The 14,864-nt window shown below is 34.8% G+C and overlaps 1 protein-coding gene across 3 annotated transcripts in view; it reads left to right on the forward strand.

Moving 5' to 3' along the window:
• Positions 1 to 14,864, forward strand: part of LOC106460731 (protein kinase C-binding protein NELL2-like) — a 92,719-nt gene that overhangs the window by 43,861 nt on the left and 33,994 nt on the right. For all 3 annotated transcript variants that reach the window (XM_022387507.1, XM_022387505.1, XM_022387506.1), the window contains exon 2: positions 14,528 to 14,659. In XM_022387507.1, the coding sequence (XP_022243215.1) occupies positions 14,528 to 14,659 (132 nt within the window). The remainder of the gene's footprint in view (positions 1 to 14,527; positions 14,660 to 14,864) is intronic.

Genomic DNA, 14,864 nt, shown 5'->3' on the forward strand with positions numbered 1-14,864 from the left:
AGATTAGTAAACTAACCTTCTATATACGCAATATATTTTAACTTCATGTCTACACGACGAATTATGTAATTTTTTTCCCAATAAACCTCACTACATGAACCATTATCCTCTCTTCAAGAAATTTTCTCACACATGTGTATAGATTGATTAACTAAAGTATTGCATTTCTCGTTCAGATATCCGAAAAATCGGGACAATTCAGCGGAGACAAGCTGGCTTACGAATTGAACGTTGTGTTTTTAAATTCTGACAAAACCGGTGGCTACACCATTCTGAAAAAAATGCTATGTATTTGAACAATTATTTTGTGTAGAACAGGACGCTTGAATTAAACTCTAGTTTAATGTTGTTTTTCTGGTGAAACAATATTTAGGTGCAGAATTTCTTAGTTGGTGCCCCCCAGTGGCACAGCGGCATGTCTGCGGATTTACGACACTAGAAACCGGTTTTCAATACTCGTGGTGGGCAGAGCACAGATAGCCCGTTGTGTAGCTTTGTGCTTAGTTCCAAACAAACTAAAAACAAAATCTTACTTGGTAAAGAGTGAAACTTATCACTAGCATTCTGTTATTTTACAACACTGTAAGACTGATGATAATTCAAATCAAATCATTCTTTATAAGTTGAAATATTATCGGTTTCTTTGTGATGTAATATCACTATTAAATCTTGACTTGTCTTTTATTTTCGGTCCAGTACTCTGATTAGAAAAATCTCAGAGAATACCGGCCTTAGGCTCCACTGAAGCTAATTAAGTTATATTTCAAAACTCCGTTAATATATTGTTGGAGATATTTACGAACACTCGATCAATAATTTAAATATTCTAAGATTATAAGTTGAAGAAGGATCTATTCCAATGCTTATCTATTTTAATAGCAATTTGTGCTCTATTCTTTTAAATCACTCTCAAAATTTAAAAGGTTTGTTTGTTTAATGTTAAACACAAAGCTGCCCACTACGGGTATCGAAACCCGGTTTATAGTGGTACAAGTCCGCAGACATACCGCTCGTGTATATACATGTAACACCATTTTGTACATAATAACTTGAATTTGAAATATTTTCTTTTAATTAGCCTTTTGAATTGTTTAAATGAGTTTAAACATTTTGATTTATGATGATCATGGTTTATAAACAAAGTTACATGTGATTGTATTTATCTAAAGCTAATAACTTCATAATTGCGTAATTCTATACATAGGACATTTTAGTTGAACGATGTTTGCTATACACCCTCTGGTGTCTATATGATACGAAAAAGGTCTAAATCACTTGTTTGTTTGTTCACTCGAAGGATACCTTAGGCTAATAATGAGATAAATGGCCACGTCAGAGTTCTCCTAAGGCAGGCAAAACAGGTCCCTAATTTTGAACGGTGGACCACAGTGAAAGCATAACGGGACTTTCTCGTTAGTGGTCAAAATAGTTAATTGCAGTACCCGATAATCTGCACAAACATATTTTAGGTACTTTTCTCTGAAAGCGAATCAACACTTCCAACGTATGACTACTAGTGTTAATGAATAAAATAATACAGATAAATCCAGGTAAATACCCGAAATCAAAACCTGCTTTATAGAAAATAAAAGCTTGGAGACGGCTTGACTTGATAATAAAGTTTTCTTCATTATCCAGTCTCCAAACTTTTATACCCGAAATCAGTTTGACACACGGTGAGTTGAAAGTTGTGTGCATAATGAAACTTGTTCTGCCATTTTCAATGTTTTACATATTTTATGTATGTATGCAGCATATTCTTCAAGTAAACAACTTAGACAAATGAACCACACTTTCATTTAGAGAATAATCATGAGGGATGCAGTTAGAATTAGTGGTCAGCTGAAACCACTTCGCTCTCCATATACACTGCACAAAACAATTGAAAGAATAATCTAGATATGTATTGTTTTGTTTTTGAATTTCGCGCAAAGCTACACGAGGGCTATCTGCGCTAGCCGTCCCTAATTTAGCAGTGTAAGACTAGAGGGAAGGCAGCTAGTCATCACCACCCACCGCCAGCTCTTGGGCTACTCTTTTACCAATGAATAGTGGGATTGACCGTCACATTATAGCGCCCCCACGGCTAAAAGGGCGAGCATGCTTGGTGTGACGGGGATTCGAACCCGCGACCCTCAGATTGCGAGTCGAGCGCCCTAACCACCTGGTCATGCCGGGTTGGATTTGTAACATTATGACTATGACAAGTAAGAGCCAATGTTACAAAATACTGCCAATAACACACCCCTCACTCCCACCCAGGTATCTGGCGATCAGTCATCTACAATTTTCATGAACCATGGATAGATCTCAAAGAAGATATTTGAATGTTTCACTCATGTGGAAAACTATCTATCGAATTGAAGCCGGCTGTGATTGAGTATGATGTGAGCAGGAGTAAGCACTGGTGTATGGATGTCCCCTCCTATAGATCCTGCGGAATGGTAAAAAATACTGCCACAAATTACAGGGATCACATCCTTCGACTCGTTTTGCTGTTATATACAAGTGCAACTGATCCTGACTCCTCCCCAATGGATTGTAATGCCCTCCCCACTGTTCTAATTTCTTCGACACATTCCTTGAAGAAGGGGGGGGGGGTAAGCGACTTAACACTATTAGGCATGTGTGGCTCCAGTATTAAAGACGCTCTAGAAACAACTGTTTAACAGATATGGCAGAGGATAATTTAGGACCTGTTTGGTCTGTAATTTGTACGATGATACATCAGAATAAGACTGATAATAATGGTACTGCCTTTATATACAGTTTTCAAGTAAGTGTATATATATATATATATAATAGCAGTTCAACTGCACACTTTTTCACGCTACACGCCATTACCGACGCGGCATTTCGTACAGTACCAGATTTCCACAGTTCAGATTGGATTACAACACAGAAAACCTCAGTTAAAATGCTCAACCAAACAAAAGACTTGCTTCACCACTCAGACAGGGCGTTGTTATACACAATACTATTTCCTAGTAGCACGCTTGCTGCTTGACCATACAACATGCTGCTTCCTCCTCAACTGGAACCCTGTGGTCAATGCTTTCTGGACCTAACACTCGTACGGGCAGCCCCAGCAGCACCTGTTGTGGCACCATCTGAGGGAAGGGAGGGGGAGCTAAGTGTTATTCTTAAATCCGTGATGATACAGGTTCAGCTGCTTCCTGCAATAAATCTTGATAACTTAGGACGTTATCAAAACTACGATTTTAAACACGCAACATAGGTAGGTGTCAGACTACCCTTGTTGTTGTTAATGTCCATATACCGAAGTATAATTTCATGAATTCTAAAGATGTAAACTACTTCAATCACCTCTTCATTTAAGAATGTAGACTGAATAGCCAATCATTCGTATTTCAGATCACGTGATGGACCATCACATACTTGATTTGTACTAAAGTGGAAAGAGGATTAATTGATATTATTTTACAGAGCCACGATATCTTTGGTTTGTTGTAAATATTTATTATAATAATACTCAGTTTTGTCCTGAAAATGCGCGCGCACTTTGCTATCTAAATGTGTATGCGCGTAAAATATGTAAAGTTTAGCGCTAACTAAAGTAAAGCAAAAAATTTACACAAGTTACAGCGTTAATTTACCTGTTTGTTGAATATAGGCCTACTTATTAAAGGTTTAACTAATGTTAGGCCTAAGACACGTGGACTTAGTTCTTTTGTATTATTCTAGAAATTTAAAGAAATACCGTAGCAATAAGGATACTGATTTAACCGCAAATGTTTTGCGGGTATCTTTTAGTATAATATAAATTCCAATTATCCTTTAAGTATGTTAACACAGACATTGAGATGGTAAAGTGCCGTATGTGAATTAATTTTTTGTTGTTTCCTAGATACTCAGTGTTATTTTCACAATTTTATGAGCGTCACATATATTCATGTCTCGAGTAGGTCACGTGAAATTATATCTCGATCAATACCAACAAGCTGGAATTTAAAAACCTGCTGTAAAAGCATGAAAGATATTTGGTGCTCGATCAGGAATTAAGAGATCATGATAACTGACCAGCTGACAACGAAAGGCTGAGTTTACTTATGATTTAAAGGAATTGCTAGTAGTTTCGACGCGACATTCTATGGCCCAGAAAGTCCTAAGAGTGCGTTAAGTTACGCGTACGTTTATATATGATCTTCTCGTGCGCGCCTCGCTAACGACCTTCCAAGTTCTGCTGATTGTCAGCATTCATGATTGCAAGAGACTAGCTTTCGTTCACGAACTTTTACGACTCAAAGAGGCTTTTTAATATTCCTTACACGATTTCTTAAACACACTAGTACATTTTTAGCAGCCATTATTGACTTTCGTGTAACTTTGGAAACTTAAAAGGTCCGATATATATTATTAGGTGAAACTTCACCTTCCAATAGGGCATTGCCGTACTACTCTTTTTGTCACGTGTCATATTTAAATACACTAGTCTTCTGAATAGGAAATTTGAATGCACGTGTCGCATTCTAGTGAAATAATCGTAAAAGGTCACCATCTTAACCCACCCTATTACAAGGACTTGCAAACAAACAGTGGAGAGGAGCGAGCAGTTGCGAAATGAAGGGTTTCGATTTTATAGATTGGTAATGAAACGACGTGGTAAAAATACTTTTGTCGTACTTAATACTATATAAATGTGCAAATTGGTTGAGCGCGGGATACAAAATATTGTCTTGGTTTCACCGTGGCGTTTTAGCCTTATTTCATATTAATAAAGGAGTTTTTCGTGTTTAAAATGTATATACAACGGTTGGTTAAAAAAATGTGAATTCTTATACACGTTACGGATATTTTTGTGTAGTAAAAATGTTGACGTAGTACAAAATCCATAGCTTTGATTACTGTTTGATTCCGTTTATCAAAATGTAAAGAGGAAGTGGTTACTCCCCAGAGGATTCGAGGTATAAAAATGAAGTGGTTACTCCCCTAAGGATTCGAGGTATAAAAATGAAGTGGTTACTCCCCTAAGGATTCGAGGTATGAGGAAGACGTTGTTACTCCCCAGAACATTTCTGGCTATCACTAATCGCTCATTCAATCAGAAAACGATATGATGAAGAAACTGCTCATGCGTAGAGAATTTATCAATTAATTCTCAAAGAAAATAAATCTTGTTATTTTTCATGTGTCAGTCGTCGACTAATTGTTAGAGTTGTCTAACTGTGAATCCAAGGAGTAATGGTTAGTGTCTCGTTATTAGAGAAACGTGCTCCGCCATTTTATAACATTGGATGAGCATGTGAGTTAGGGTTAGACAAGAACAGCCCAAATTTCTCGGAGGGTGCTATTGACTAGCACCCTCTCCTCTAATCTATCAGTCCAAAAACTACAGAAGTCTATGTGCAGGTAGCCTTATTGTATCTTGCGTGAAAATAATAAACAATTATTTCTTATAGGCTTAACTTATAAACTTCTTACCCAAAGTTAACATTGTGGGGCTATTATAGAAGACGTTTAAGCAAAATTATCAAGGAGTGGATAAATTAATGGTACAACAAATTTGTTGAGATTGACTTTTAATCTCAAAACACGATAAAACGTCCGTAATCATGATCGGAAAAAATAGAACAGCAGAACTTATATTCCAGAATAGAACGTAAATGTTACGTGTTTTACAATACACTAATCCCACAAAATGTTAGTCTTTCAAAATCTTCTAAGAGCCTTGTGCAAAGAGAGAGAACAACAAACATATGTCACGTGATATATATTAGCTTTAGTAATATAATGTAGTCGCTTAGGTAAATGTGTCTCATCGATTGGGCAAACAAAGAAGGCAAGCTAGAAGCACTATTGGTTTTATACTGTTGTCCATGAATGATATGTTCATCCACTCTCTCAACTCTCCACGAACTCAGAATCCCAGTACTTTATACATGTATGCATGCTATTCAAAGTCACATCATTTTAAGAACTGATATTCTCAGGTCAGTGACTTGCACTAAAATAGTCAGTAGAAAAACTTCAGGAACGTTAAAAAAATACTATATGTAACATTAATAAACTCAAGCAACATTTTTTGGGGGGTTTCATATGTTCGTAGATATCGTTGTTGTTCTTGTTGTTTTATTCTTAGACTAGTGCAGGACTGGATTTTTATTCAGTTGTATACTTTTCTAAAGAAATTTTAGTTAGTACCTTTTAGTAAAATTTTGTTAGCATACAGAATAAAGTTGATTTTATATTGTTATTGCAATCTCTCTGTATGTGAGTGTTGATTTTAAGCAGTTAGCAACTTTATGAAAAATTGTACTACAGTGATAATAAGCAATATAATTATTTTATGGTTTCTTTATTGACTTATTTCATTACAGGATTTTTTACGAGATTTCACGTCACAATATGCGTTAAAAGAAACATTCTGTGTTAGAGATACAAATCAAGGACTTTTATTGGAAGCCAGATACTCTTAACCATATAATCCCATCGGCTTTTTAAACACATTTTTCTAAACCATTTATGCACAAATATGCTTGTGGGTCCAGAAATTTGTTGGTTACAATGTAATACACATACGAGTCACACAAAAAAATTAACAAAAATATAAGTAATATTGCATTTAATCCCATTAATCACTGCTGGGTTTCACTGTGTTTTTGTTTTTTTACATAGAAAATTAGTGATTTTATCCAGCTGTTTTCGTTAGTTCTTTAAAAAAAATATTGTAACAGTCAATACGATGCAATTTGTGGACCTCACCGGTGGTGAACATATAAAAGCAACTCGGTAATTTGAAGGTTAACTATTGAGCAATTGGAAAGTAGGAATACCAGTTGAGGTTGTCTTTAGTTTCATTTATCTTTTCATTGGCTAGTTTTTTTTTCTTTATTTTCACCACTTACGTAAGTTGAATAGTTATCTTAAATTACCGTTGATCCGAATTAAATACATATTTGTGTGTGTGTGTGCTGGAGCTTATTTAGTTAAGATGGCAAACTTAACGTGAACAGTGGACGATTAATTTTTAGGTCAAAGGTAAATTAAATGTCATAAGTAAAACTAAGAACCGTAGTAATGAGTAAAATGTAATTTTTGATACTCTTGGAGGTAGGGAAAGGTGAGGATTGTGTAAAATATTTTATTTATTGATTTTGATCTTAAGCTTCGTAAGAAACAAAGCTCCGCGCTCTTCATTGTTATTTATTCTTTTATTTTTTTTCAATCTGCACTGACATAATTTTCAGCATTTCTTTTTATTATTGTTCTTGTAAAACTCCTCCCACACTTCTCCCAACTTACTTCATAAGTTATCATGTCCACTTTTAGTCTACCTCATTGAAAGCAAATTATAAATGATTTTTATAACACTCTTTAATATTGTACAGTCAACAGTTATCAACATCATATCTTTAAAAAATTATTGACGTCATAATCTCGTTCACATGCAGCAGCTGTCTTTGTTACTTTTAGTATGCATTTATGCAAATTAGCGACGTAAAGTCGATTTGTAACGGGAAAACATTTATTTTTTGTAATTATACAACAATAAAATAAAATATTTGTTCTCATGGTGTATATTGAAAACGTGTGATACTGTTTCATAGAAGGAATATAAATAGTTTAATAATAATTATTTTTACTGACAAGATACCAGTTTTCAGTTAAAAGTGTTTATAATAGCATTTTAACAAAACCATCTAATGTACATCGCTGTTGTTTGGCTGACCGTGGTTCACAGGTGCAATAATGCGATTCGAACTTTGGGACCGAGGATGCGTTATAAAAGTGACTGTCAAATTCCACTATCCGGTCAGACAAGAGTAGTCCAGGAGTTAGCGGTGGGCGCTGTTGACTAGTTTGCTTCTTCTAGTCTCTTAGTCGAAAGTTAGGAACGGCTTTGCGCATCAGTCCTTTTTGTAGCTTTTCTTGAAAATTCCGAAACAATAAAATAAACTGGAACTTCTTAAAAAGCTCTTCGTTCAGTGCTAAAGTTCATCCGACCAAGTGGATTACAATATGCAAAGCCTTAGTTGAAACTGTATTTGATCATTTTTGAGCATTCGTGTTTGGAAATGAAGTACAGTACTAGAGATCTATAAACAGTTACTTTTTGTAGTGAATTTATTCTTGGGCTGTATATGGTGAGTTATGAATTACTTTTTTAAACAATAACTTTGAGAAGGCTTACGTTTGTGATGAATACTAATGAAGGCTGCAAATGGTGAGTCATAAATTATTTCTGTAAACAATAAGTTTCAGCAAGTTTTTGTGTTTTTTAGTCAACACACGTTTGGCTTGTAAATGGTGAGTTATGTATTATTTCTATAAATAATAACTTTCAGCAAGCATTTGTACTATCTGGTGAACACTCATGTCCAATGTGAATGGTGAGTTGTGTATTATTGAGAGAAATTTATGTTTTCTGTCGAACATATGGAAGCATTCCAACAGTTAAATAATATAGCTGCTGAAACCTGTTCTGTCGTTTCAAAGCTTGCGCTACATATTCAAAGTTTCTCGTTTTGTGTAAAGGAGGCCACAGGTGCTCAACTTCTATTTCTGTACTTTTGTTGGAAGAATTTTCATCAAATGTACAATGCATTTATTGCTACACTACTGTGCAAGCCCAATAATCACCCTGCTCAAGCTGTAGTGAATGATTAGTAGCCATGCTTTTGACCATCAACATTTATTTTGAGCATTGAATAGGTGCTACTGTTGGTTTCCACCAATGAAATTGTTTACCTGTAAGAACAGCTCTTCACCCAGCCACCCACTACCGCCTGGCACGTGAACTCCTCCAGACGGAAACAGCTGAGCCACGCAGGTGGCGGGGACCAGTTGTGTTGTGTACCCCACACAATTCCAACAACACGCCAGGCGTTAATTCAGTTTAGAACAGAACGCTCACTCGGATCCCGTACCCCCTCGTGTTGTCACACTCTAGTCGTGTAGTGGGATGAAGAGAAAATGATTTCTGAACATCCCTGGTTGTTTCTCCGAATTTATTAAAACCAAATTAGAGGAAACTCAAAACCAAAATTTCCAACGCGTTCGAAGCGAATTACAACTCACTTCCACTGGAGAAGGAATACACAGTATTTAACGTCTAAGAAGAAATTCAGTCACGTGCAAAGATTGCATGTGCTTCAATTACAACGTGACAACAAGAGAAATTCCATTTCCTATTGTCTTCTCCCAAATGTAATGTGAATGTTACTACTTAACGACTTAACTGCCATTTCTTAGGTCGCGGTAGAACCAGCAACACTTGCCAGGACTGGACTAATCTGTGCTCATAAACTCACACCTGTGACTGTGAGTGGTGACAATGGAAATCAGGGCAGTAGCTTCCTACGACATTTTCTTTGTAATTAGTTCTATAGTCCTTGTGAAAGGCAGAACTTCAAGAAACTTTTTATAGATAGATCGTCTAGATATTTGGTGAGTTCCAGCAGTGCTTGCGTTCTTTGCATTAGTTGAAATATTTGTGAAACTGGTAATCATGCAAAGCACCAGCAAAGCATAATCATTGACCAATCATTTCGAGAGCTTCCAAGACGGAACAATACAGATTGATCTTCATACGCCCCCCCCCCCCCCCAGTTTACGAGTGCACTGACTTCCTCCTATTGGGTAAAGATAATCTAAATGGAAATCTCTACCTGGATTACTATACCTGTGTGGACAAAAAGCAATTTTCAACCACCCATAGCATCACTAAATGATGTGAACATACCCGTCTGTCGCCAGTCTGGCGCTAGGTGAGTGTCGCTAAACGATTTGAGCCACGTTTCTTCCAATTTGTGATCTTGCACGTTCCCTAGTAGAGCCCGTCTTTGGCACTACCTGCGTGAGTTATTGGTTGTGATTACTTTGGGAGCTGCTAGAGGGAATGACCAGACACAAAGGAGCCGCATTAATCTAACACGTCGCTTATCTATGCAGGAATGGCCTTCTTCGATCATTCATCACTGCGTGCTACGTCTGTTCCAAAGAAAGATAGTGATACTATGCATACGTAACACATCATTTGACCAACCACACAGGTTTTTATTTTTGTTTCTCGCTTCAAAAGGCGGTAGTAGTTTCCATGTCAAAAGTTGTGTATATATTAGTAACGACTACTTGGGATAAATCGTTTACGTGTATAGGCTGATACCTACTGAGCACGCGTCTCGCGAGCCAACCCACGCTGGCATGTTTTATCTGAAGGCGATCGCCTTATTACCAATATGAGATCCGTTTTATTAGTGGTAGTAGTAAACTGAGTTTTAGGCAGAACTTGTAGTATAAAAGTGTTGAAACGAGAAACCGCCGTCTATGTTCGTTTATTACTTTTAGACACACGGAAATCACGGTATGTTGAGAAGAATCCAAAAAATGTTCACTGATAAGACCTAGAGAACATCAAACAGGGTTTGTTCCTTTAGTTTAGACTGTGGATGGTTTTCATTTAATGGTCAGTTCTGGGGCCTTTCTGCATACTTAAAAAAACTAAGTCATTTAATTGAAGAGCTTTTCAGAATGCTAAAAGCTCTCTGGATTTTTCAGAACATTTTCACGATTTTGCTTTTAATTTGCGGTAAGTGAAAATATTTATTATCAAACTAGCTATATTGTAGTTAGTAGAAATGTCTATGTATACGTCTATTCCTTACCTGAATCAGTTTAATTTATAGATAATGTGACAAAATATTAAATGTTTACATACATACCTGATTTATATACATGTGATATTTTAAAGAGTAGCATTAAGTCTTGAATCAGTGTTGATTTAGAGAAATTAGAAATTATCAGCATTAAATGTTCGTATCGAAAATTTAAAAAATGCAATTTAAGATTATATGATATTAATATAAAAAAACATCTGTAAGTTAAATAAATCGTAAAATAATCTCATTCAATGAGATTATACTACTGGTGTAACCGCAGGGTATATGTTTCTGGCCTTTACATCAGTTTCGTCAATATATCGTTCGTCGTTTTGGTAATACTTTCGAAAAACTTAATGTTAGTAAAAAATCTATTACTAGTCATTATTTCAGAAAGAAAACAACAACATATGTTAATAAAATAAGTTTTTCACTACTTCAGAAATAATCATAACTCGTGTTGAATAGATAGGTAATAGATACTACTTCAGAAAAACACAACTCGTGTTGAGTAGATAGATAATAGATACTACTTCAGAAAAACACAACTCGTGTTGAGTAGATAGATAATAGATACTACTTCAGAAAAACACAACTCGTGTTGATTAGATAGATAATAGGTATTACCTCAGAAAGATCATAATTCGTGTTGAGAATATAGATGGTACATAGTATACTTTAGAATAACCACAGCTTGTATTGAGAAGTGTTAGATTTGACTTTAGAAATACCACAGCTTGTATTGCTAAGCGTTACACTCTACTTTAGAAAGACCACAGCTTGTGTTAGTAAAATAAGGGTTAATCATTTTGAAAGACTATAGCTTGTATTAGTAAGATATGAGATAAAATACTTTAGAAAAATACACCCTGTCAGTTAACAAGCAGTTTCTCATGATACTTTAAATATCCCTTCATGAGAGAATGCATGTTGAAATTCTTTACGATCGATTTCACATTTCGTCAAAATAAAAACACGTATTATCCTCAGCGTTGGAATTAGGTTTTGTTTTAAAATAGTTCTTCAGGTGGACTACAACTAAAGTTTATTGACTGGTTTAGCTGTTGGGCACTACGGATTTCAACTTGGTGTTTATCACGTTTTTATCTTTTAACTACGACAGTATACGTTATCAAGATTATATACTGTGTTGCAGTGTCCCCCGGTGGGACTGTGGTCATTTTACTGACGTACAACGCTAAAATCCGGGGTTTGATTCCCTGCTGTGGACACAGCAGATAGCTCAATGTGGCTTTGCTCTGAAAAAAAACAAACTGTATTGCAAAACACTCTTTGTAATGAAATGGATACTTTGGAAAGATCATATAAATGCATACAGACAGTTCTTGAAAGAGACTCTCTCTGATTTTTAATAACGTGTTCTAGGTATTAGCCAGTATTTCAAAACCCATGTTTACATTATCATATTCTTCATATTATTGTATTTCTGCTCTGTAATAAGCAAAGTCATGATAAATTGTATTTCCGGAACAGTAGAGAAAACTTTTATTCTTCTTCACATCAGAAGTTGAGCTTGAGTATCGAATAACTGAACTATGATTCCTATTTCTTCGACAGCCATTGATTCTGAGGTCATTCTTATATTATATGAATCAGTCTGTTAAATATAAATGATATTTTCGAAAATGTTCACAAGAAAAATATCATAAGAAGAAATAAATGTATTTGGCCTTATTAATAATATTATCTATGTAATACTGCTTACATCTAGAAGAAGACTAGAGTTGCATATCCATGAAAACTATTTGAATAAAAATAAAGTTAAGCAAAATTACTTATTTATGGAGTTTTTGAGTCCTCTTCAACTCACCATACTGTAATCTAAGTTAGTTTAGATGTGTAAATAATATTACGGCATTTACGTCTAACTTATTATTCGATATTCTACATCGAACCAACTGTTTAATAATTATATTACGGATTACTTTTCTTTTCACCTATGGTTTGTTTGTTGTTTAGCGCAAAACTACACAATGGTTTATCTATGCCGTGCCCACCACAAGTATTGAAACTTGATTTTTAGTGGTGTGAGCCCTCAGACTTACTGCTGAGCCACTTGTGGGCTTCACCAAAGATAGAATTAAAATGTAATCTCTGACGTAGAGGTCTAATCATTCTTTGATTCGCCTCAGCCTCTGCTGTCGACTGTGGTTTCGCTTATTCCAGGCTTATTAGCAAAACTTGTGTCAACAAACCAAGAAATACAGTTAAGTTTAACCACGAGGGCCCCCACAAATATTTTGTTAACATTATTTACGAATATTGCGATAGTCGATTCATATATTTATATATTATATTTGAAAGTTTGTTTGTAATACAATAAAGTTTTATATTTCCTATATTTGAAAAGTTCTCCATATGGATATTTGTCTCAGGGCCTCCACACACCTTAATCCGGCCCTGTGCGTTTGTAATATTTATAGGGTCTAGGAGTTCTTTTTAAAGCCATCATATACTAACCTAAATTCACTTCAAACAATGCTTTAGGCCTCTACGTCACAGATTATACATATATTTTAATTTTTCGTCTGGTGAAAGGAAGATTAATCTGTAATATAATCATTAATATAAACAGTTGATCCGATTTATAATATCGAATAATAAGTTAGGCCGAAAGCAATAACATTATTCAAACACCTAAATTAGTTAAATTAGGTTACTATATGGTGTGTTAAAAAGGACTCCAAAACCTCATAAATATTATATACTCAATATGGTTATAAGAGGTATAACTGTATATCCTTGGTTTGCTGACTTAAGCCTTAAATAGACTTTCCAAGTCCACGGATTTGGGATTCTTTATTTTGCAATTACCTTAATATTTGCTGCTATTTTGTTACTATGTTTTTCTAACAGACTTACATTGCTCAAAGCTGGTTAGTTAACGAGTAGCTTGACTTGAGTTTATTTTGAAAGCCCATAGGCAACCTAGCTCCACAGAAGTGAGTGCAGCGATTCAAAGAATGTGTTAGGCCTTTATCTCGTAGATTATATTATCAATTTTACCTTTGGTGAAAATAAATATCTGATATAAAAATTAGTTATTATAAAGAAATAATAATATTGTACAAGAGCTGTTTCAGTCTTTGTCACGAAAGTGTTACGTAAAAAATAACAACTACAAAAGACCGTATACTTAAAAACACGTATGCTTATATATATATATATATAATAATATAAAAAATAAACAAATCCAATACTAGTATAGTACTTTGAAGTTTTAGGCAATACAAATATTTTTATTATATTGTTTGTTGCTACTATAGCATTTCAAAGGTAACATGTTTATTAATCAAGTATGGCAAATAGAAATATAACTGTAAATTAGAGCTATTTTTTTCCTTCAAGATTTCATGACATATTAGGGTTAAGAAATTTCAAATAAAAATTAGAAAAGTTAAACATACATTTCTATAAAAACAAATGCTAATGATCTGTAGGAAACTGCTATGATTAAAAGTATGAAATATAATATTATAAAGTAACAAGTTAAAGTTTGGTTTCATTATGTAGCGATTTACTTACTTTTTCTTTAAATCGCCTCAAAGGAATATATATTTGTTTCTTGGTTTCATAACTGTGCAGAAAATAATATTTTATTAGCTCTTGCCCGATTTGAGATCTAATCACAGTTTTGGGGTCAGGAGGTCAAATCCTTTCGATTGATGTATTTGAGCATGCCCAAGATCTCATAGAATAATATACTCTAATACTGCCTAAAATTTCTAGTGGCACGGTTATTAAGAATTCCACCTTGTTTAAAAAAATCAAAAATCACATATTAAAAATTTGCTTTACATCTTTTTTTTCTACCTAGTTCAAAATTACGTTGTATTTTTTAACATATTTGCAGTTTGATTGCTTACACTGGCGATATTATTTTGTAGTAGCTGGACTACAAATAGAATCAAAATACCAAGTGGATCTCATCGAAGGGCTGCAGATTTTCAACGCTACCTATCGGGGATTAACAGTAGTAGAAGGGTTTCACAAGCTATCTCCTGCAATTCAACTTTCAGGTAAGCTGTTTATACTTACAGATATTATGGCAAAACATATATTGGTAATTTTGTTATTAATAATTTAACAAGAGATATACGACTATAGGCAGTGGTGGGATTCAGCCGGTTCTTGCGAACCTGTTCTTAGAATTTAATGACCATGAACCGGTTGTTAACAATCGTATGTATAGGCCTAATAATAACGTTAGAACTTACAAGTACG

This window comes from Limulus polyphemus, unplaced genomic scaffold, assembly GCF_000517525.1.
Source record: "Limulus polyphemus unplaced genomic scaffold, Limulus_polyphemus-2.1.2 Scaffold824, whole genome shotgun sequence".
NCBI lineage: Eukaryota > Metazoa > Arthropoda > Merostomata > Xiphosura > Limulidae > Limulus > Limulus polyphemus.